The sequence below is a fragment of the Cetorhinus maximus genome, chromosome 34 (assembly GCF_964194155.1).
Source record: "Cetorhinus maximus chromosome 34, sCetMax3.hap1.1, whole genome shotgun sequence".
NCBI classification, from domain to species: Eukaryota; Metazoa; Chordata; class Chondrichthyes; order Lamniformes; family Cetorhinidae; genus Cetorhinus; species Cetorhinus maximus.
The window spans coordinates 1464117-1485366 of NC_135912.1; the positions used below are offsets into that span (position 1 = coordinate 1464117).

The 21250-nt window shown below is 50.5% G+C and overlaps 1 protein-coding gene across 1 annotated transcript in view; it reads right to left on the bottom strand.

Moving 5' to 3' along the window:
- Positions 1-4416: 4416 nt before the first annotated feature.
- The window catches only part of LOC144671740 (arf-GAP with coiled-coil, ANK repeat and PH domain-containing protein 2-like), an 82871-nt gene continuing 66037 nt past the window's right edge, over positions 4417-21250 (bottom strand). Inside the window, exons 16-22 of the mRNA XM_078533750.1 lie at positions 20805-20899; positions 20457-20656; positions 17414-17610; positions 14766-14875; positions 10751-10861; positions 7882-7943; positions 4417-5735 (exon numbers count right to left, since the gene is read on the bottom strand). Coding sequence (XP_078389876.1) covers positions 5629-5735; positions 7882-7943; positions 10751-10861; positions 14766-14875; positions 17414-17610; positions 20457-20656; positions 20805-20899 — 882 coding nt within the window. The 3' untranslated portion in view covers positions 4417-5628. The remainder of the gene's footprint in view (positions 5736-7881; positions 7944-10750; positions 10862-14765; positions 14876-17413; positions 17611-20456; positions 20657-20804; positions 20900-21250) is intronic.

The window sequence follows — 21250 nt, forward strand, 5'->3', positions numbered from 1 at the left end:
TGAATCCCTTCCAAAGAGCAACCCACTGGAAATTCAATTGCTCCAAAATGATATAAATACAGACGCAAGTTGGGCATGGGGAGAGAGAGAGAGAGAGGTGTTCAGTGTTTAATGAAAATCTGAGAAAGTCTTTGATAAAGGTTGAAGCCATTTCAAAAAACTCTGAAAATGTTTATAAATAATTCAATATATGGTAAAGTGTGGTCTGTAAAAAGCTGACAAAAGTAAAACAATTTGTCAAAAGGATGCTTCTTGTCTAAGTCAATGTCTGGTGATAAAAGGTGAATGCACTTCCTGAGCTCCCGCTACAATCTACAATCCTTTACAATATTGCTCCACATTCACACTTCATCAATCTGTCTCCAGGCGCAGCCATTGAGTTACTGAATTTCTCTGAGACTCTCAAGACCAGTGCCTGCAGTGGCTGTGATCCGCCAGCAGAGGGTGGAGTTGTATCACTTTAATCACACGGCAAGTGGGCAGAATTGTCCCAGGTTTGCGCTAAGTGTTGGAGCGGTCACCACAATGGTGGGTGTTCATGTCGTTTCGTCCCAAACCTGCCTCATTCCCAGGATACACGCCATTTCCATGGTGGGCGGGCTCTAATTCACCTGCCACACTGTCACCTTGCCGCTTCCATCATGCCAGGCACCACATGTAAAGTACAGCCGCGCTCAGTACTTCCAGCCCAGGACTGCCGCAAACAAGACATGGCCCCAAACAACAAGAGGACTGAAGCCCTCGAGTGCCTTTTGGACACCATGGAGGCCGCTGTGATGTCCTTTGCGCCCTCTCTGACTGCAGGAGGAGCAGCTACATTACCACTCTGGCTTGGTAGGTGATGGTAGTGGTGATCAGTGCCAATGCTGCACAGAAGAGGTTGGCCATCCAACGCAGATAGAGGATGAATGATCTCATCCGTGCAGCCAGGATAAGGCAACCATCTCATCATTCTAAACTCACACTCAAGCCCATCACACATTCACTGGTGTCTCACTCACTGCCAGCTCAAGGGACATAACCACCCATTCTCACACACACACACACTCTCACACACACTCTCACAGGTCCATCTGGCCTCATCTCCTCTGGAGACTGCCTCCACAGCCCTTGCCACCTTGAGGCCACTTGCACAGATCAACATGTGCCCCCACACACACCCCCTGGGATAACCCCCTTCCCTAAGCAAGCCCTAGCCCTGCAGCCATTGAAAAGTCACCCACATATGGCTGATCTAGTAGGTAGAGAACTACCCGTGAGTCTCCCTGAAAGTGAGGTGATGCTGTCTGTGGAGCCTGGCGCTGGTGACTATGAGTGCTGACCGAAGCAAGGTAGACAAACAAACCCCCCAGTCCCCAGTGAAGTGCAGCCCCCCAGGCACATGTCGGTTATGCGCTGTCGCGGGCAGACAGTCCAGCGGAGGGGGGATCGATTCCAGCGGCCTGGCCTAATGGTGAGACGCTGATTTATTGCAGTGAGGTTCCCAATGTCCGATGGTGGGAAGCGTGGACCAGCTGTTTGTGGGCAGGCTGAGCGGACAATCGCTGTCGGAAAGCCAGCCGCTCCATATTGTCCGCTCGCCGAACACTCCCGAGGCCCGGTGGGCACAGAAAATCCCGGCCGGCGTCTCATCGACTTTATCAAGACCCCCAAACGTAGTTTGAACGCCTCGATTGAATCTCCCCTTAACCTGCTGTGCTCCAAGGAGAGACAGTCCCGGCTCCCCCTGGCCCTTGAGTGTAAGTTCAGATAGTCTGATCCCTCTGTCAGAGCAAGTTCCTTTAAGCTAATAGGAAGGGAATAAGGAGGCTGAATAATTCCTCCCTTTTTCCTGTCTGTGTTGTCCATGGAGAGGAGAGACTGGGAATTTATGCTCAGAGACCTGGATTATTAAATGTTGGAAAACAAACACCATTGTGGGTGTGCGGAGTGAACGGTGAGTACAGGAGGAGGGAAGATGCTGAGGTCATGGTAATGCCCCTGGACTAGTAACCAGAGGCCTGGGCTCATGGGTTCAAAGCCCACCAGGCAGCTGATGGGATGAGAATTCAATCCATAGGATCTGGATTGTAGAGCGAGTCTCGGTGATGGTGACCAGGACCTTACCCGGTCTGGTCCACACATGACTCCAGGCCCACAGCAATGGGGTTGACTCTTAACTGCCCCCTGAAATGGCCCTAGTGAGCCACTCGGTTCAGGGGCAATAAGGGACGGGCAACAAATGCTGGACTTTTCCAGAGACGCCCACATCTTAGAAAGGAGTAAATTAGACTCTGGGTTTCGAGGTCACCTTCTACCACCTCAGGAAGTGAAGCCCTGTTGAAATGTCATCGTTGTGGTTCTCTACAGGACGTGAGGCAGCCAGTTTTCACTGGCCTGTTGCCAACTCTCCCGGAATGGCCAGGAGATGACCAAAATTGGCATCAATCTCCTGTCGGCGATTGAAAGCAATCTGGGAGTTTCTAAAACAATATTTTGAGCCAATTAATTAATATAATTTACCTAATTTGTACAGCGGCTCATCATTCATTGTAAGAAGAATGACCTGATTACAGTGCAGTGACAGGAAACATAAACTGCAAAGACACACTCGCACACTGACACACACACACACACGCACTCGCACACTGACACACTCGCGCACACACACACTGACACACTCGCAAGCTGTCACACACACACACACACACACACAGACACACTCACATGCTGACACACGCGCACACTCATACACTGACACACTTGCACACACACACTGACACACTCGCACACTGACACACGCACACTGATGCTCTCGCACACTGACACACTCGCACACACACACATAGACACACACACACTGACACACTCGCACACTGACACACGCACGCTGATGCTCTCACACACTGACACATTCGCACACTGATGCTCTCGCATGCTGACACACGCGCACACTCACACATTGACACACTCGCACACACACACATGCACACTGATGCTCTCGCACACTGACACACACACACACACACACTGACACACATGCACACTGACACATTCGCACACTGATGCTCTCACACGCTGACACACTCGCACACTGACACACTCGCACACACACAGACACACTCACACTGACACACACGCACACTGATGCTCTCGCACACACACAGACACACTCGCACACTGACACACTCGCACACTGACACACTCGCACACACACACATAGACACAAACACACTGACACACTCGCATACTGATACACACACGCTGACACACTCGTGCCTGTTGTTTCCCACTGAGATTCGAGGTAAAAGGAGCATGAGGAATATCACACAGGCCTGTTACTGGCAAAAGGTAGTTTCAAAGTTGCAGAGATGGATTTAGTCACAGCTGATTGTTAAAAAATATGGAATGATTGTGCCCGTTTATACAGGAAGCTTTAGCGAGGATGAAATGGGCTTTTCTAAGAGTTTTCAATCGGGGCCTTGCTGTGCTTCCCCACCTCACACTCCCTGAGAACCCCCGTGTGCCACAGCACCAGCTTCCCGTTGCATCCCTGCCACTGACATCTACAGCAATACAGCCATACAGTCGGCCACTCTAATGTGTGCACAGCAGAGTCTCACAAACAGGGACATGATGGTGACTAGAAAACATGATTTTAAAAAAACTTATGTTGGTTGAGGGATAAATATTGATCAGGGCACAGGGGAAGATTCCTTACTATTGCTCAGATAGTGGAATTCAACCATTCACAGCCGCCTGAGAGCGAGATGGAGCCAGATGCTAACCGGGTCTCAAGTGTTTGATGGGGACAGTGTAGAGGGAGCTTTACTCTGTATCTAACCCCGTGCTGTACCTGTCCTGGGAGTGTTTGATGGGGACAGTGTAGAGGGAGCTTTACTCTGTATCTAACCCCATGCTGTACCTGTCCTGGGAGTGTTTGATGAGGACAGTGTAGAGTGAGCTTTACTCTGTATCTAACCCTGTGCTGTACCTGCCCTGGGAGTGTTTGATGGAGACGGTGTAGAGTGAGCTTTACTCTGTATCTAACCCTGTGCTGTACCTGCCCTGGGAGTGTTTGATGGAGACGGTGTAGAGGGAACTTTACTCTGTATCTAACCCCGTGCTGTACCTGTCCTGGAAGTGTTTGATGGGGACAGTGTAGAGGGAGCTTTACTCTGTATCTAACCCTGTGCTGTACCTGTCCTGGGAGTGTTTGATGGGGACAGTGTAGAGGGAGCTTTACTCTGTATCTAACCCTGTGCTGTACCTGTCCTGGGAGTGTTTGATGGGGACGGTGTAGAGGGAGCTTTACTCTGTATCTAACCCCGTGCTGTACCTGTCCTGGGAGTGTTTGATGGGGACGGTGTAGAGGGAGCTTTACTCTGTATCTAACCCCGTGCTGTACCTGTCCTGGGAGTGTTTGATGGGGACAGTGTAGAGGGAGATTCACTCTGTATCTAACCCCGTGCTGTACCTGTCCTGGGAGTGTTTGATGGGGACAGTGTAGAGGGAGATTCACTCTGTATGTAAACTATAAGTGTTCAGTCACTTGCAGTAGAAAACCGCTGGGTTGTGATCAGAAGCAGGGGCCCTGACTGATGTACTTTTTCCATCTCTAACCGAGAGGCACTCGGGCCAGCGACAGCTGAGGCTGCAACACATTTGGTCTGAGCCCTGTGGATCGCAGAGTCTCTCTGGCCTTCAGTTTAGCAGCGTCCAAAATGCCGCTGATGGGAAACCTGCGGAGTTAAAGGCTCCCCATCCTGACTGGTTGCCGAGGTAACCACAGAAATTTTCCACAAAATAACCTGTAAACTGCTCCTTTCTTTTAAAAGAAGGTTTATTTTTTTTTTTCCAAAGCCTCAAGCAAAGCTCTGCTTTATATTAAATATATCAATAAAAACTAACGTCTCTTAAATTTAAAAAAAAAAATCTTTCAAAGTGAACTATATCACAATTGCAAATTTTGCCTCAAATTCCCGACACATTTCTCTGGAATCCTGAAGCTTATGTTTTGAATCTTACGGATTCTACGTTGGCAGGAATGAGTTCGGCAGCCGCAGCCCTGTGCGTGGGGGAAGGGAAGGGTAGAAAATCGCGCCCGCCTTCATTCCGAATCCAAGATCCGTTTGGATTTGTGGCTTTGGCGATTAACGTTAGCGAGGATTGAATTGCCAACCTCGCCCTGGGATGCTCCGGGGCTGTGTCAGAAGGTAGGAAGACCGAGGACGGGAATGTGGGATTCCAGAGTTTGGAGATCGGGGGAGTCGCGGTGAGGTGATTTGAGGGGGATGGGCAGACGCTCCCCCAGGTTCCCGGAGAGGGTCCTGGGCTCCTCTCTGTGACGTTGAACTGTTTATAATGATTCACCTACTTCAGCCGGATAATCTTCCTCCAGCGTCGCTGGTAAAAGACATTCTGTCAAAGTTTTTTGATTTGCACTCATCAGGACAATCACAAGGACACCAATGGCAGGGGGAACAATCTTTCTTGTTTTTTTTGCTCTCTGTGCTGTATGGTTTGGTTTGGGGTGGTGGGGAGGGGGGAGGGGGGGAGGGGGAGCGAGGGCAAGGGTGGAGGGTGGGGGGCGTTGCACCTGATAAGGGCCACGTATGGCCGTCCTGGGTGACTGCCGGACGGGGACGTTTAAAGCGTTGAGGTCCGGAGTTCGTGGCTCTTGCGTTTTAGTTTCTCGGGGTTGTTTGAGGCCATGTGCGAGAAATCTCGGAAAATGTCGTTGTACGTCTCGTCACCTGGAGGGAGAAGCAAAAGGAAGAGAAAGGATATCCCAGGATCAGAAAGGGTACAGGCTGAAACCCACTGACCCACAGCCCTCAGCATCAGGTATAGTCAGGAACACTTCGCAGATAGCTGGAGGCTTGGCGAGCAAATCCCCTGTTCTTTGTGTTCACAGGCGTGTATACAGGTGTGTACTACAGGCATGTACTACAGGTGTGTACTACAGGCGTGTGCTCACAGGCGTGTACTCACAGGCGTGTACTCACAGGCGTGTACTACAGGCATGTACTCACAGGCATGCACTACAGGCATGTACTACAGGTGTGTGCTCACAGGCATGTGCTCACAGGCATGTGCTCACAGGTGTGTGCTACAGGGTGTACTACAGGCGTGTGCTCACATGCACATACAACAGGTGTGTACTACAAGTGTGTACTACAGGTGTGTGCTTACAGGCATGTGCTCACAGGCATATACTACAAGTGTGTGCTACAAGTGTGTACTACAGGTGTGTGTTTACAGGCGTGTGCTCACAGGCATGTACTACAAGTGTGTGCTCACAGGCGTGTGCTCAGAGGCATGTGCTCACGGGTGCGTACTACAGGCATGTGCTCACAGGCATGTACTATAGGTGTGTCCTCACAGGTGTGTGCTCACAGGCGTGTACTACAGACGTGTACTACAGACGTGTGCTCACAGGTGTGTTCTACAGGTGTGTGCTCACATGCTTGTACAACAGGCATGTACTACAGGTGTGTGCTCACAAGTGTGTACTACAGGCATGTGCTCACAGGCATGTACTACAAGTGTGTGCTCACAGGCATGTGCTCACAGGCATGTACTACAAGTGTGTGCTCACAGGTGTGTGCTCAGAGGCGTGTGCTACAGGCGTGTGCTCATAGGCGTGTACTACAGGCATGTGCTCACAGGTGTGTACTACAGGTGTGTACCACAGGTGTGTACTACAGGTGTGTACTACAGGTGTGTGCTCACAGGTGTGTACTACAGGCGTGTGCTCACAGGTGTTTACTACAGGTGTGTGCTCACAGGTGTGTACTACAGGCGTGTGCTCACAGGTGTGTACAACAGGCGTGTGCTCACAGGTGTGTACTACAGGTGTGTACCACAGGTGTGTACTACAGGTGTGTACTACAGGTGTGTGCTCACAAGTGTGTACTACAGGCATGTGCTCACAGGCATGTACTACAAGTGTGTGCTCACAGGCATGTGCTCACAGGCATGTACTACAAGTGTGTGCTCACAGGTGTGTGCTCAGAGGCGTGTGCTACAGGCGTGTGCTCATAGGCATGTACTACAGGCGTGTGCTCACAGGTGTGTACTACAGGTGTGTACCACAGGTGTGTACTACAGGTGTGTACTACAGGTGTGTGCTCACAGGTGTGTACTACAGGCGTGTGCTCACAGGTGTTTACTACAGGTGTGTGCTCACAGGTGTGTACTACAGGCGTGTGCTCACAGGTGTGTACAACAGGCGTGTGCTCACAGGTGTGTACAACAGGCATGTGCTCACAGGCATGTACTACAGGCGTGCCCTCACAGGCATGTGCCAAGTTAGCTAATTGGCTTCAGTCACCTACAACACGCCTGGGCTGGGTCAGGAGTTGAAACCAGCTTAAACTTTCGATTTGGGGGACCAGATCAAAGCCTCCTGTGGCTAAGTGTGCATGGAGACCTGGGGGAGACCTGGGGGAGACCTGGGGCAGACCTGGGGCAGACCTGGGGCAGACCTGGGGTAGTGGCGGGGCGGCTGGACTGAGTTTAGCTGTTGTGCCCTCCACTGACTCTCGCTGTCCAGGCTAACGCATAAACGATGCCCGTGTGTGCGTGGGGGGAAGTGGAAGGACACTAAAAAACACTTGACAGCAACCTCTCTCACTCAGCTGCATCGCAATGGCAAGCGGTGAACCAGAGGTCAGAGGGCAGTGCGCGTAAGGAGCATGCCTGAGCGATTCTCCATGCTGCCTGACCCCAGGGAAAGGGCTCAATCCCGTTGGATTATTTCCCCCGGAATTTGTAAATCCCAGCCTAAGGAACGTTGGCGACCAGACTGCATCAACCTGATGGGGGTTTGACAATCCTTATTAACGTTCCCCCTTAATTTAATAGATGGCACACAGCACCGGGCACAAGGGTACTCACCCGCTTGGCCGAAGACTCCCTCTGCTTCTCGCATCTCCTCGTTCATCTTCGCCAGCCGCAGCCTGTGGATTCAATGTGTAGATCAGCGGCGTTAGGGCTGGTGGGTCTATCCTGTGGCCCTCCCTCTCGTGGAATCCCAAAACCGTACGGTAAAGGAACAGCTGATCCGGTCCATTGCGCCAACGCCCAGTTAGACCCTCTCCCCCCCGCCCGGCCTTTCTCCTCATAGCCCCCGATTGATGCCGCTCAAGTTAAAGAAGAGCCTATTGCATTTATATAGCGACTGGGGCTTTCCGGCCCCGGCCAATGACTTTCCAGGAAAATCCCAGCGATGGGCGGGGCCAGAAGACTCCGCCTACCCCCTTTCACAATCTCAGGAATTCTGTTCTGGTTGGGGGGATTAATATTGGGGAAGACTCACTCCCCCCACCTCTCCCCCACTCGCTTGTCTTCCAACCCTGGTGGGATCTTTCACATCCACCTGGGAGGGAGGATGTCTTAGGTTTAACGCCCCATCTGAAAAAATGTAGCCAACTCCCTTTCGAAAGTTGCCATTACGTTCACAGGGTCTTGTTGAGTTTGACAGGACCCTCCACACGGTGAAGCCTCAGATCAGGAGATGGAACGAATGGGAAATGTGGACTATCTAAGATAAGCTTTGCTGTGTCCAGAGGGAGCTGCAGGGCTCCAGCCCTGGGCTCTGCGGAATGATGTTGGTCCGATGCCTTCCTTCACCCTCTGTGACCACCCTCCTCCTCCGATCGCCACGTACCCCGCTCTCATCCTCCCTCCGCAATCACCCTCCCTCCACCCCCCCACACACACCCCGCCTCCAACCACACCCTCAAAACTCAAAGCTTACTCTTTCGAAACCACTTCACACAAAGGCTGGTGTCGGGAATCTGTGGAATTCTTTACCGCAGAGTGGGGTAGGGGCTGGGGGCCATTCAGTATATTCAAGGCCGAGATAGACAGATTTTTAATCAGTAAGGGAGTCAATATTGGGAAAAGGCAGGAAAGTGGAGTTGAGGATTATCAGGTCAGCCATGATCTCACTGAATGGTGGAGCAGACTCGATGGGCTGAATGGCCTACTTCTGCTGCTACGTCTTATGGTTTAATGGTCTTATGGTGGAGGTTTGGAACTGTCCGCTAATGGCCATCGGTGGAATATTGACTTGTCAGCCTTAAGTCCGAGATTGATAGGTTTCGGTTAACTGGTGGGGTATGAGGGGACGCCAGGTACTAAGATGCCAAACGGCCTCCCTCTCTTCTCCCTGTGCACCTACCTCCCCGCTGGCCACTTCTCCGGGCCGGAGACGGTGAGTGAAGGAGGGAACTTTCCGGAGCTGCTTATGAGGTCGGAATGGGTGAGGCTGGGCGAGGAGAATAGGTACCCCACCCTACCCCGCTACGCCCCCCATCTCCAGCTGCTCAATAATCGATACCAGTCCCGCTTTGCCCTGGGAAATGTCCCTGACAACTGGATCCGGCCCTTCCAGGCCAGGCCTCTGGGGGAAGTGATCACTGAATCGGGGGAACGGGTCTGAGAATCCTCCCCACCTCCACCAGATCACTGGCTCCTCTGTGGGTTGAATCTGTAAAGAGGCAGCGCCTTCTGTGTCACTAAACAGGGAGCAGGAATACCACACGTCCGATTCTCAGGTCTGTGCTGCCCTAGTTGAGTTTGGATGACGTGATACATCAAGTGTTGTAAAGGATCTTAGGACCGTCCCACTACCCAGATCACAGGAGGAAAAGTCAGCCAGGGATTCTGGCTTTCAGTCATTGTGCATAAGACCATAAGATGTAGGAGCAGAAGTAGGCCATTCGGCCCATCGAGTCTGCTCCGCCATTCAGTGAGATCATGGCTGATCTGATAATCCTCAACTCCACTTTCCTGCCTTTTCCCCATAACCCTTGATTCCTTTACTGATTAAAAATCTGTCTATCTCAGCCTTGAATATACTTAACAACCCAGCCCCTAACCCCCTCTGCAGTAAAGAATTCCACAGATTGACTACCCTCTGAGAGAAGAAATTCCTCCTCATCTCTGTCTTAAATGGGAGACCCCTTACTCTGAGATTATGCCCTCTGGTCCTAGACTCTCCCACAAGGGGAAACCACCTCTCAGCATCTACCCTGTCAAGCCCCCTAAGAATCTTATATGTTTCATTAAGGTCGCCTCTCATTCTTCTAAACTCCAATGAGTACAGGCCCAACCTACTCAATCTCTCCTCATAAGAAAATCCCTCCATACCCGGGATCAACCTAGTGAACCTTCTTTGGACTGCCTCCAATGCCAGTATATCTTTCCTTAGATAAGGGGACCAAAACTGTTCACAGTATTCTAGGTGTGGTCTAACTAGTGCCTTGTATAGTTTTAGCAAGACTTCCCTATTTTCGTACTTCATTCCCTTTGAAATAAAGGCCAACATTCCATTTGCCTTCCCTATTTCCTGCTGAACTTGTATGTTAGCTTGTTTGAGAGTTTAGAGAGTTCTTCAGAACAGCCCAACCCATTTCATTCATTAGGACAGAAAAACATTCTAGATTCTGGCTGTAGCTTCATTAAAAAAACCCCAAATTTCCCACTTATATGCTTTCCCTGACCTCATATGCTTTTCCATGGTCTGTGACCTGAAATTCCTGAGTGTCTCAGGTCTGGACCTCAACTCTCCGCAACCAATTATCCGGTCAACATTCACTGCTCGAGTGCAGACACAAAGGGTGAAGCACCGGGAGGCGATGGGGATCTGTCTAGCCTTTGGGGGGGTGGGGGATGGGAGTTGGTTGGGTGGGGGGGAGACCGGGGAGAGGGGTAGGGAATGGAGGATCGGAAAGATACCCAGAAGCCTCTCGGCACTCACAGTGTGACGATGTCGGCGTTGGCGGTGTCGATGGCAATTGTAATCGGATTTTTGCCGTTCTCGTCCACTGCAGTTTGACTCGCTCCCCGCTTTAAGAACAGGCATACCAGGCTGCAATAAATCACAGATGATAACAAACGGAGCTCGTTCGAAAAAAGCCAGATTAATAAATTGTCAGCGGTGACACTGAAGGATTAGTTAGTCATGCATTATCTCCAATCGACTAGCACCCAGGCAGTGTTGTTAATGAAGTTTGAGCACTGGTTAAGCTCTGAGTGAGCGGAGTTGTGCATTGAGAACAGGGAGCAGGTAGACAGACAACCCGTTTGTACCCAGACAGCCACTTGCATTTATATAGCACAGGAGCTCGGGGCTGGTGCAACAGCATGAGGCAGCCTGGGTGAACCTTCAACCTTAGCGACCTGAACCCCACCCCCTGCCAAAATCAACTCTCAAAAATGAATATTGTACATTAGTATGAACAAAAATTCAGCATGAATAATTACAGATTTCTTTTACATGATAAAGGAGAATATTATGACACGGGTTGTACGTTCCCATTGTTCCACATTTTTTGCAGTGTAAGCACTGGAAGAAATGTGTTTTACAGTGTGTAATGTGGCTAACATGATGTAATCCTGCAACTGTTATTGCGTGGTTTAATGCACAATTTACACAATTAATAATCACGGCCATAGAATGAGCTGGATTAAATTACATAAGAAATAGGAGCAGGAGGAGGCCATTCGGCCCCTCAAGCCTGCCCTGCCATTCAATAAGATCATGGCTGATCTGCCCCAGGCCTCAACTCCTCTTTCATGCCAGCTCCTCACAGCCCTCAACTCCCCGACATTTCAAAAATCGATCTACCTCCTCTTTAAATACTTTCAGTGATCTAGCCTCCACAACTCTCTGGGGTGGAGAATTCCAGACATTCACTACCCTCTGAGAGAAGAAATTCCTTCGCATCTCAGTTTTAAACGAGTGTCCCCTTATTCTGTAACGATCTCCCCTAGTTCGAGATTCCCCCTCTAATGGAAACATCTTCTCAACATCTACCCTGTCAGGGCCCCCTCAGAATCTTGTACATTTCAATAAGATCACCCCTCATTCTTCTAAACTCTAATGAATAAAGGCCTAACCTGTTTAGCCGTTCTTGATAAGTCAACCCCTTCGTCCCAGGAATCAGCCTAGTGAATCTTTTTTGCACTGCCTCCAATGCCAGTATGTCCTTTCTTAAATACAGGGACCAAAACTGTACACAGTACTCCAGGTGAAGCCTCACCGACACCCTGTACAGTCGTAACAAGACTTCCCTATTTTTAAACTCCAACCCCCTAGCAATACAGGCCAAAATTCCATTTACCTTCTTAATGACTTGATATTATTTACTGACTTGCAGTTTTGAAATAGTCATGAAGATGTCCAAATTAGTCAAACGGTCACATAAGTCGAATGAGAAACGTACAAATGGTTGGGAAAAGCTGTGTTGTAAATACACGGAACTCCGAATGTACGTGAGTGTATGTGGATGTATTTGAGTAGGTCTAGACTGACTGATGCCTGTTGGTTTATTTACGTTGCTTCATAAATGGGAAAACCCCCCCAAGTTTTGCCGCTTTAGGTGACTGCCCAGTTTGCCTGTTGGTTGTACCAACCCCGCAGGAGGGTCACCAACACAGTGAGTCACGCTGGAGATATTAGGACAGGAGTCACTGAGAGGGGGGTTCTTCCCCGGGGTGGGGGTGGTGGGAGAGTGGGGGAGGGGGACTGGAGGCAAAGGCTGGGGTGGGGTTGCCTCTCGGTGGCTTGCCCTACCTTCCCGATGCTGGGTCCCCTTCTGATAACGAGGGACCCCCAATAAAACCCCCCCCCGGGAGGACGAGGGGCCCCAATATAACCAGCCCCCTCTCCCCCCGCGGGGAGGCTGCTGCCAAGCCCAAGAGGCTGTGATGGGCAATGTGTCAATCCCACAGTGAAGGTGGCTCCCAGAAGTCTCTGCGGCGCCGCTAAATAGCTCAGGGCGAATGGGTGTCAATTGGCCCATTTGTCAATTTGACATTCCTGCTGCTGACAACCCCACCTTAGCTCAATCCACCCTCCATATTCCTGGAGGCAGGTTCTTCAGCTGCCAGGAGACTGACAAGCAGCCTCTCCCATGTTCAGGTGGGGTGGTTCGTGCTGTAACCAGTCGTGTGAAACCCAGCCCACTGTCCGCATTAACCTGAGCACAGACTATTAAATATGATGTAATTGAGGAGCTGAAGGCAATTGAATAATTTCATAGTTCAGCCGGAGAGAAACTATTTATTCTGGTGGGAGTGTTTGACAGGGATAGTGTAGAGGGAGCTTTACTCTGTATCTAACCCCGTGCTGTACCTGTCCTGGGAGTGTTTGATGGGGACAGTGTAGAGGCAGCTTTACTCTGTATCTAACCCCGTGCTGTACCTGTCCTGGGAGTGTTTGATGGGGACAGTGTAGAGGCAGCTTTACTCTGTATTTAACCCCGTGCTGTACCTGTCCTGGGAGTGTTTGATGGGGACAGTGTAGAGGGAGCTTTACTCTGTATCTAACCCCATGCTGTACCTGTCCTGGGAGTGTTTGATGGGGACGGTGTAGAGGGAGCTTTACTCTGTATCTAACCCCGTGCTGTACCTGTCCTGGGGTTGTTTGATGGGGACGGTGTAGAGGGAGCTTTACTCTGTATCTAACCCCGTGCTGTACCTGTCCTGGGAGTGTTTGATGGGGACGGTGTAGAGGCAGCTTTACTCTGTATTTAACCCCGTGCTGTACCTGCTCTGGGAGTGTGTTAGGGGGAAGAAAGTAAGTAAGAGTATAGGGGTACAGTAAGAACTTATTGAAAGGGAATGAATTGCATAAAATTTCCAAGCACATTGGCAGTTCAAGGTTACCAGATGAACCTTGTACATCCTTAGGGCCTGAAAACAACAGAAAGGCCTTGGGATCCGGACTCCAGTCAGAGCATTGGCAAAAACAGCTAAGATTAAGTGTGCTCTTCAACAGATAGGGGAAGAACAGATGGTCCCAGCTTAGGTAGGATGGAAGGACTCTGCCTGGGTGAAAAATAGGGACATATGATGCATGTACCTGTTACGAGATGTCTGTTTAATGTAAACCTATATGTTGACAAGATCGCAATTTGGAAACTGCTCTTGTATGTGACCAATAATGTATAAATATGTTAAACATTTGTAATTTAGCAGAGTGCTATCTCAAGCTGCATTGAGATGGTTCTCCCCTTGCAATTGCTCAAATAAACGATCATGACCTGTACCTGAGAGTCCTGTGGTCCGTTTGTCAAAGTGACCACAACAGGGTGTTTGATGGGGACAGTGTAGAGGGAGATTTACTCTGTATCTAACCCCGTGCTGTACCTGTCCTGGGAGTGTTTGATGGGGACAGTGTAGAGGGAGATTTACTCTGTATCTAACCCTGTGCTGTACCTGCCCTGGGAGTGTTTGATGGGGACAGTGTAGAGGGAGCTTTACTCTGTATCTCACCCCGTGCTGTACCTGTCCTGGGAGTGTTTGATGGGGACAGTGTAGAGGGAGCTTTACTCTGTATCTAACCCCGTGCTGTACCTGTCCTGGGAGTGTTTGATGGGGACAGTGTAGAGGGAGCTTTACTCTGTATCTAACCCCGTGCTGTACCTTTTTTGGGAGTGTTTGATGGGAACGGTGTAGAGGGAGATTCACTCTGTATCTAACCCCGTGCTGCACCTGTCCTGGGAGTGTTTGATGGGGACAGTGTAGAGGGAGATTCACTCTGCCTCTACGGGGGTAAAATCTGGCACAAACTCTCAGCAGAATTTTTTGAACAAAGGGATGGAGAATGCCAGAAAAGAGCGAGTGAATCCTGATCAATCCCCTTACACGCCTCTGATTTGGGAATGGGTGTGTTTCCTTTTTGAATGAGTTAAATAGTTTGCGCTCTCACATCCGGGATACAGTTAATTTTTCAGCGTTAGGGGCACCTGGTGCCATGCCCGCCTTACCCGGTGTGCCCGTGGATGGTGGCGTGGTGGAGCGGGCCCCGGCTGTGGATGTCCTTCTGGTTGACGTTGGCTCCATTCTGTAGCAGGAACTCACAGGCCACCAGCGAACCCTGGGAGAACCATGTCGTGTGCGGGGCGGAGGAGAAGAGGAGGCAAAGAGGGAGCAAAAGAATCAATGTTTAGTCCAGTTATCTGCCAGCGGAGTCATTGTTCTCAACGACATTGAGGAGCAGGATCTTCATGGAGCATGCCCAGTCCCTGCCACTACAGCCAATCCACTGGCTTCACTCTGGGCCAATCATCTGTCTGAACCGATCGCCCACATGACATACAACCTGCCCAACTTTCATCTCAAGTAAATCAGCAGAGGTTCGCGTTCCAGGGAATCTTGTCCTTGTGTCATCCCATTGGATCCATTCCCTCCCATTGCAGCGATCCCAATGGAATAATGGAACGCTCCCATTCAGCAGGTTCCCAATGATGTAAATCACATTTCGTATTGAGGCAAACGCCACCACACTTTTATCTCCCCCAAAACAGGAATATTAAGATAAAGGTTTCAAAATGCTGGTGGGGGGATACAGGGCGATGGGGGGGTGAGGGGGGTGTGGGGCAGTGGGGTTAGTTTTGGATTGTCCTTGTTTAGGCTGTGGCTCAGGGGGTTGCCCTTTCACCTCCGTTGTCAAAAGGTTGGCGGGGGAGGTGGGGTCAGACACATCAGACACTCGAGCGCACAATCCAGCCTGGCACTCCTGCCTGGGACTGAGGGATTACCGCACTGGCGGAGGTGCCATCTTTTGGATGAGACAGTAAAACCAAGGCCTCGCCTGCCCCTATCAAATCGATGCTAAAAATCACACCTACTGGGAGAAGCTGGGGGGCTGGTTCACCCAATTGGCTAGAGCGCGGTTCAGAATAACACCAACAGCGTGGGTTCAATTCCTCTTCCGGCTGAGCCAGACTTGGGGCTTGCCTGCTCACCCTGCCCCTGACAGTCGAAGGGCAATGACAAACCACCACTGCCAAGAAAACAGCTCCAAAGCACGGGCTGACTATGAGCCAAGGACCTGCCTTTGGACAGAGCACTCATGGAGTGGGTTCGGAAGGAGATCACTGATGTCCTGGTCAACATCAGTCCTTAAACACCACTACCAGAAACAGACTAACTAGGCATTTATCTCATTGGCGTTTGGGGGAGCTTGCTGTGTGCAAATTGGTTCCCAGATCCTCTCCATTGCAACAGTGACCACTTCAAAATGAACGCACGAGCTGTGAAGTGTTTTGGGATCTCCCGTGGATATATTAATTAATTATTATATTAATTAATTAATTAGGCATTATATAAATGCAAGTTCTTTCTCTGGTAAAGAGCTACCATAGACCTGAGGGGCTGAATACCTGTAAGGTTTCTGTCTGGGACACTGATGCGACGTAGGATCAGTGCTTGGGCCCAGCTATTCACAAACTATAAACTATATCAACGATCTGGAATTGAGGGGATTAAATGTATTATTTCCACGTTTGCAGGTGAAACAAAACTAGAGGAAGTGTGAGATGTGAGGAGGATGCAACGATGATCCAAGGGGATTTGGAGAGGCTAAGCGAGTGGGCAAAAAAATCTGGCAGGAGAAACAGAAATACAGAGTATTTCTTAAATGAGAAAGTGTTGAATTTCAGAGGGACCTGCGTGTCCTTGTTCATGTGTCACTGACAGCTAACATGCAGCTACAGCAAGCAATTAACAAGGCAAACGGTATGTTGGCCTTTACAAGAGGATTGGAGTACAGGAGTAAAGATGTCTTACTGCAATTATATAGAGCCTTGGTGAGACCGCACCTGGAATATTGTGCTCATGTTTTGGGCCCCTTATCTCAGGAAAGATATACTTGCCTCAGAGGGAGTGCAACCAAGGTTCACCAAACTAATTCCTGGGGTGGAGGGATTGTCCTGTGAGGAAAGATTAAATAGACTGGACCTTTATTCTCTGGAGTTGAGAAGAATGAGAGGTGATCTCATTCAGGGCTCGACAGGGTAGATGCAGGAAGGTTATTTTTTCTGGTGGGGGGGTGTTGTGTATCTAGAACCAGGGGACACAGTCTCAGAATAAGGAGCAGGTCATTTAGGATTGAGATGAGGAGGAATTTCTTCACTCAGAGTGGTGAATGTTTGGAATCCTCTACCCCAGAGGACAATGGAGGCTCAGTCATTGAGTATGTTCAAGACTGAGATCGATAGATTTCTACATATTAAAAACATCAAGGGATACAGGAATAGTGCAGGAAAACGTGGAAGATCAGGCATGATCTCATTGAATGCCGGAGTGGGCTCAAAGGGCTGAATGGCCTCCCCCTGCTCCTATTACTTATGTTCTAATGCTCTTATACCCTTCCCCAGTCCCAGGCTGTTATTTACAGGCTTCAAGCCCGTGTTGCTTCAACAATGGGGAATGTCAGGTGATGCCAATGTATTCATTGTCAGGAAATAGTCAAGTTGGCTGAACTACAAAGGTTTCTAAAGCCACCCTTTATCCAAGGCCTAGTAAAAGCTCCATAAACCCAAGAGCTGCAGTACTGAGTGGGTTAATCTTTCTATGTGGGTGGGTTGGGACAATGTTCCCTCAGATGAAGAGTAATGAATTCTGTCTTTACCGGAGTCACGGCCTGGATGAGTGGAGTTTTATTCTCATCCGATGCGTTCACCCAGTTGACGTCGGCCCCGTGCGCCAATGCATCAGCCATGACCGGGAGGCTCTGGAGTGCGGCGGCCCGGTACAGGAGGGCTCCCGGGTGGAGGTCTCGCAGGTCCTCATTGCTCCCAGCGCCTGGGGTTCCTTTGTTGTTCACATCTGTAAACAGGAAACACGAGAAAGAGGGAATGTGCGTCAGCGAGAACCGCATCCGGGATTGCAATGGCACAGCTTACACAGCATCGACACAACAGCCCGGGGGGGGGCGTCGGGGACAAAGCCAAACTGACACCAAATCAAAAAAAAAAGGAGGCACTGGCCCCAAAGACCCTTTGCTCCCAGTCTCGCACCCATGGACATTTTGATTTGCCTTTCTTGGATCAAAAATTGGATGAATTCCCCACGTTGAGCTCCGTCTGCCATCATCATACCCATTCTCTTAGGGTGGGGTTTACCATTCGGGAATCTCAGTCCAGAGGCGGAAGCGGAAGTCGGAGTGAAGGATCCGGCTGTTTAACTCATTAACTATGCAGCCGCGAGGAGCACCTCGAATTTTGTGGCGGGGTTTGGGGGGGGACAGGGGCAGGAAGAGGCCTGCCCGCTGTCCCCTCATAGGCCCCATCGCCCGGGTGCCACGTTTGAACAGCAGGCAGCCGTCCACTCTTCCACTCTGCTCCTGGGCACCCCCTCCGCCCCCCCAACTCCCACTCCCCCGCCAGTCCTGGCTCGGCCTCACCCCCCCCTCCCCTGTGCCCCAGCCTCGGCGCAGCCGCTACCTCTCAGTGATGGCGTGAAAGGAAGGCAAAAGCAGTGCCCGCTGGCCTGAAAGCCCAGGGAGGAGTCTCCCTCGCCAGGCGCATGCCCCCTTAGGCACGGCCGTGAAGCAGGACATTCGAAATTCCTGCCGGCGGGGAGCTTAATTTGGAAGGGGGAGCAAGATTTCAGGATGTTGGGCTTTTAGTGAGCATTCACCTGATGCAAGTGGGGTTCCTGACATACTCCACCCCCACCCCCACCCCACGAAGGTCAGGAAAACAAGATTGCAAACTAATAGCCCGCCTTCAGGAAAGTGATTTTTTAGCCGCCCGCCAAATCCTGCTCCCCCCGCCCGCCAAATCCTGCTCCCCCGCCCGCCAAATCCTGCTCCCCTGCCTGCCAAATCCTGCTCCCCGCCCGCCAAATCCTGCTCCCCCGTCCGCCAAATTATGCTCCCCCACCCGCCAAATTATGCTCCCCCCACCCGCCAAATCCTGCTCCCCCGCCCGCCAAATCCTGCTCCCCCGCCCGCCAAATCCTGCTCCCCCGCCCGCCAAATCCTGCTCCCCCGCCCGCCAAATCCTGCTCCCCCGCCCGCCAAATCCTGCTCCCCCGCCCGCCAAATACTGCTCCCCCGCCCGCCAAATCCTGCTCCCTCGCCCGCCAAATCCTGCTCCCCCGCCCGCCAAATCCTGCTCTCCCATCCGCCAAATCCTGCTCTCCCATCCGCCAAATCCTGCTCCCCCGCCCGCCAAATCCTGCTCCCTCGCCCGCCAAATCCTGCTCCCCCGCCCGCCAAATCCTGCTCCCTCGCCCGCCAAATCCTGTTCCCCCGCCCGCCAAATCCTGCTCCCCCACCTGCCCGCCATGATTCCTGCTGCTGGCCTTAGTCTGTGTAACTTTGTAGCTTCCTGCACCCATCCCCAAAACCTAATGTGCCTCCTAACATCGGATCAAATTTGATATATATATCTCTCTGTTCCTTGATCCAAATGATAAAAATAGTGAATATCTGAGTTTCCAGTACAGATCTCTGCCTGAATACCACGTGTCACATCCCCCCAATCAGGATACATTCCCTTTATCCCTACTACCTCCCAACCAATTATCAACCCATGCCACAATCTCTTGTGTGGAATCCCATCAATTCCTCCTGGAATTGATAGAAATAATATTCATCGACACTCCTTAAGCCCCATGGTCGTGACCTCCTCAAAAAATACAACTAGATTATTCAGACATGCCGGGGATGCAGCGTACATTGTCCATATGGATTTTAAGAAAGCATTTGACAAAGTACCACATGAAAGACTGGCAACATTGAGGCTCACGGAATCAAGTTAGGGTAAGCTTGGATGAAAAAAATTGGATGAAGGACAGAAGACAGTGAGTTGTAGTAAATGGATGTTTTTTCAGACTGGAGGCTGGTAGATAATGGTGTTCCCAAGACTCAGCGCGAGGATCATTGCTTTTTTGATATTGGTAGATCACTTGAATATCAGAATACGGAGTCAAATTTCCAGATATGATGATGATACCAAATTTGGAGGCGTGGCAAACAGCGAGGACAATATCAATCCATGGCAACAGGACATGGGCTAGTAGACGGGTAGACAAGAGGCAGCTGGAGTTTAATACAGGGAAGCAAGAGGTGATATAGTTTGGCAGGAGGGAGATGGGGAGGCAACATAGACAAAAAAGGACAGTTCTAAAGAGTGTGCAGGGACAGAGGGACCTGGGGGTTCATCTGCATTGAAGGTGGCAGGACATATTAAGAGAGTGGCTAGCAAAGCGGATGGGATCTTGGGCTTCACGAATAGAGGTATTGAGTGCAAGAGCAGGGAGGTTACGCTGAACTTTTTCTAAAGCTCTGGTCAGGCCCCAACTAGAGTATTGTGTCCAGTTCTGGCCACCACACTTTGGGAAGGATGTGAGGGTCCTTGAGAGGGTGCGGAGGAGATTTACCAGGATGGTTCCAGCGACGAAGGCTTTTAATTACATGACTAGGTTGGCGAAACTGGGATTGTTCTCCTTGGGGCAAAGGAGGTTGAGGGAGAACCATCATCACAACTTTATAGCTGGTAGTGAAAGAAAATCTGTTCCCTTTAGCTGATGATACAAGGCCCAGGTTTAAGGTTTTGGGGTAGAGATACTGAGTTGGGGGAAGATGTGAGGAAGGATGTTTTTACACAGCAAATACGAGTGACCTGGGGTCAGTGGTGTTTAGTCAAAGGAAGTTCTGCTCTTACCTGGGCTGGAGGACAAGGTTTTCCCTCTTGGCTTCAGGAAAGGTTTTGGTGGTTTTTCTGGTTTCTGGGTTTTCTCCATGGTGTTTGTGAGCTGATTTCGCCTCAAGCTGCACTGACGGAGTTTGATGCCACTTTCTGGAAGTTTGTGAATAAATTTCTTCTCCACGTACTTGGCCCGAATCCAAGCTTCCTTCTCTTGTCTGTGTAAGGAGAAGAGGCCGTCTTTTACCGTGCCGCGTACATTTCAGCTTTCAGAATGGAAGTAAAGCAGCAACTCCACAATGTTAAGGAGGATGTTAACACCCCCTCCCCACCAACCCTGCCCCCCCAACGCTGGTAAATCCTTACCGAGGGGATCCGGGGTGAGGCTTTTTCACTGTCATCTCTTCGATTCGAGCTTCGTAGATTCCATTAATGGTGGAATTTCCCAATTCACACATCAGCTGTTTGAGAGAAAGAGTACAAGTGAGAGGAGTGACAGAGAGTGAGAGGAGTGACAGAGAGTGAGAGGAGTGACAGAGAGTGAGAGGAGTGACAGAGAGTGAGAGGAGTGACAGAGAGTGAGAGGAGTGACAGAGAGTGAAAGGAGTGACAGAGAGTGAGAGGAGTGACAGAGAGTGAGAGGAGTGACAGAGAGTGAGAGGAGTGACAGAGAGTGAGAGGATGACAGAGAGTGAGAGGATGACAGAGAGTGAGAGGAGTGACAGAGAGTGAGAGGAGTGACAGAGAGTGAGAGGAGTGACAGAGAGTGAGAGGAGTGACAGAGAGTGAGAGGAGTGACAGAGAGTGAGAGG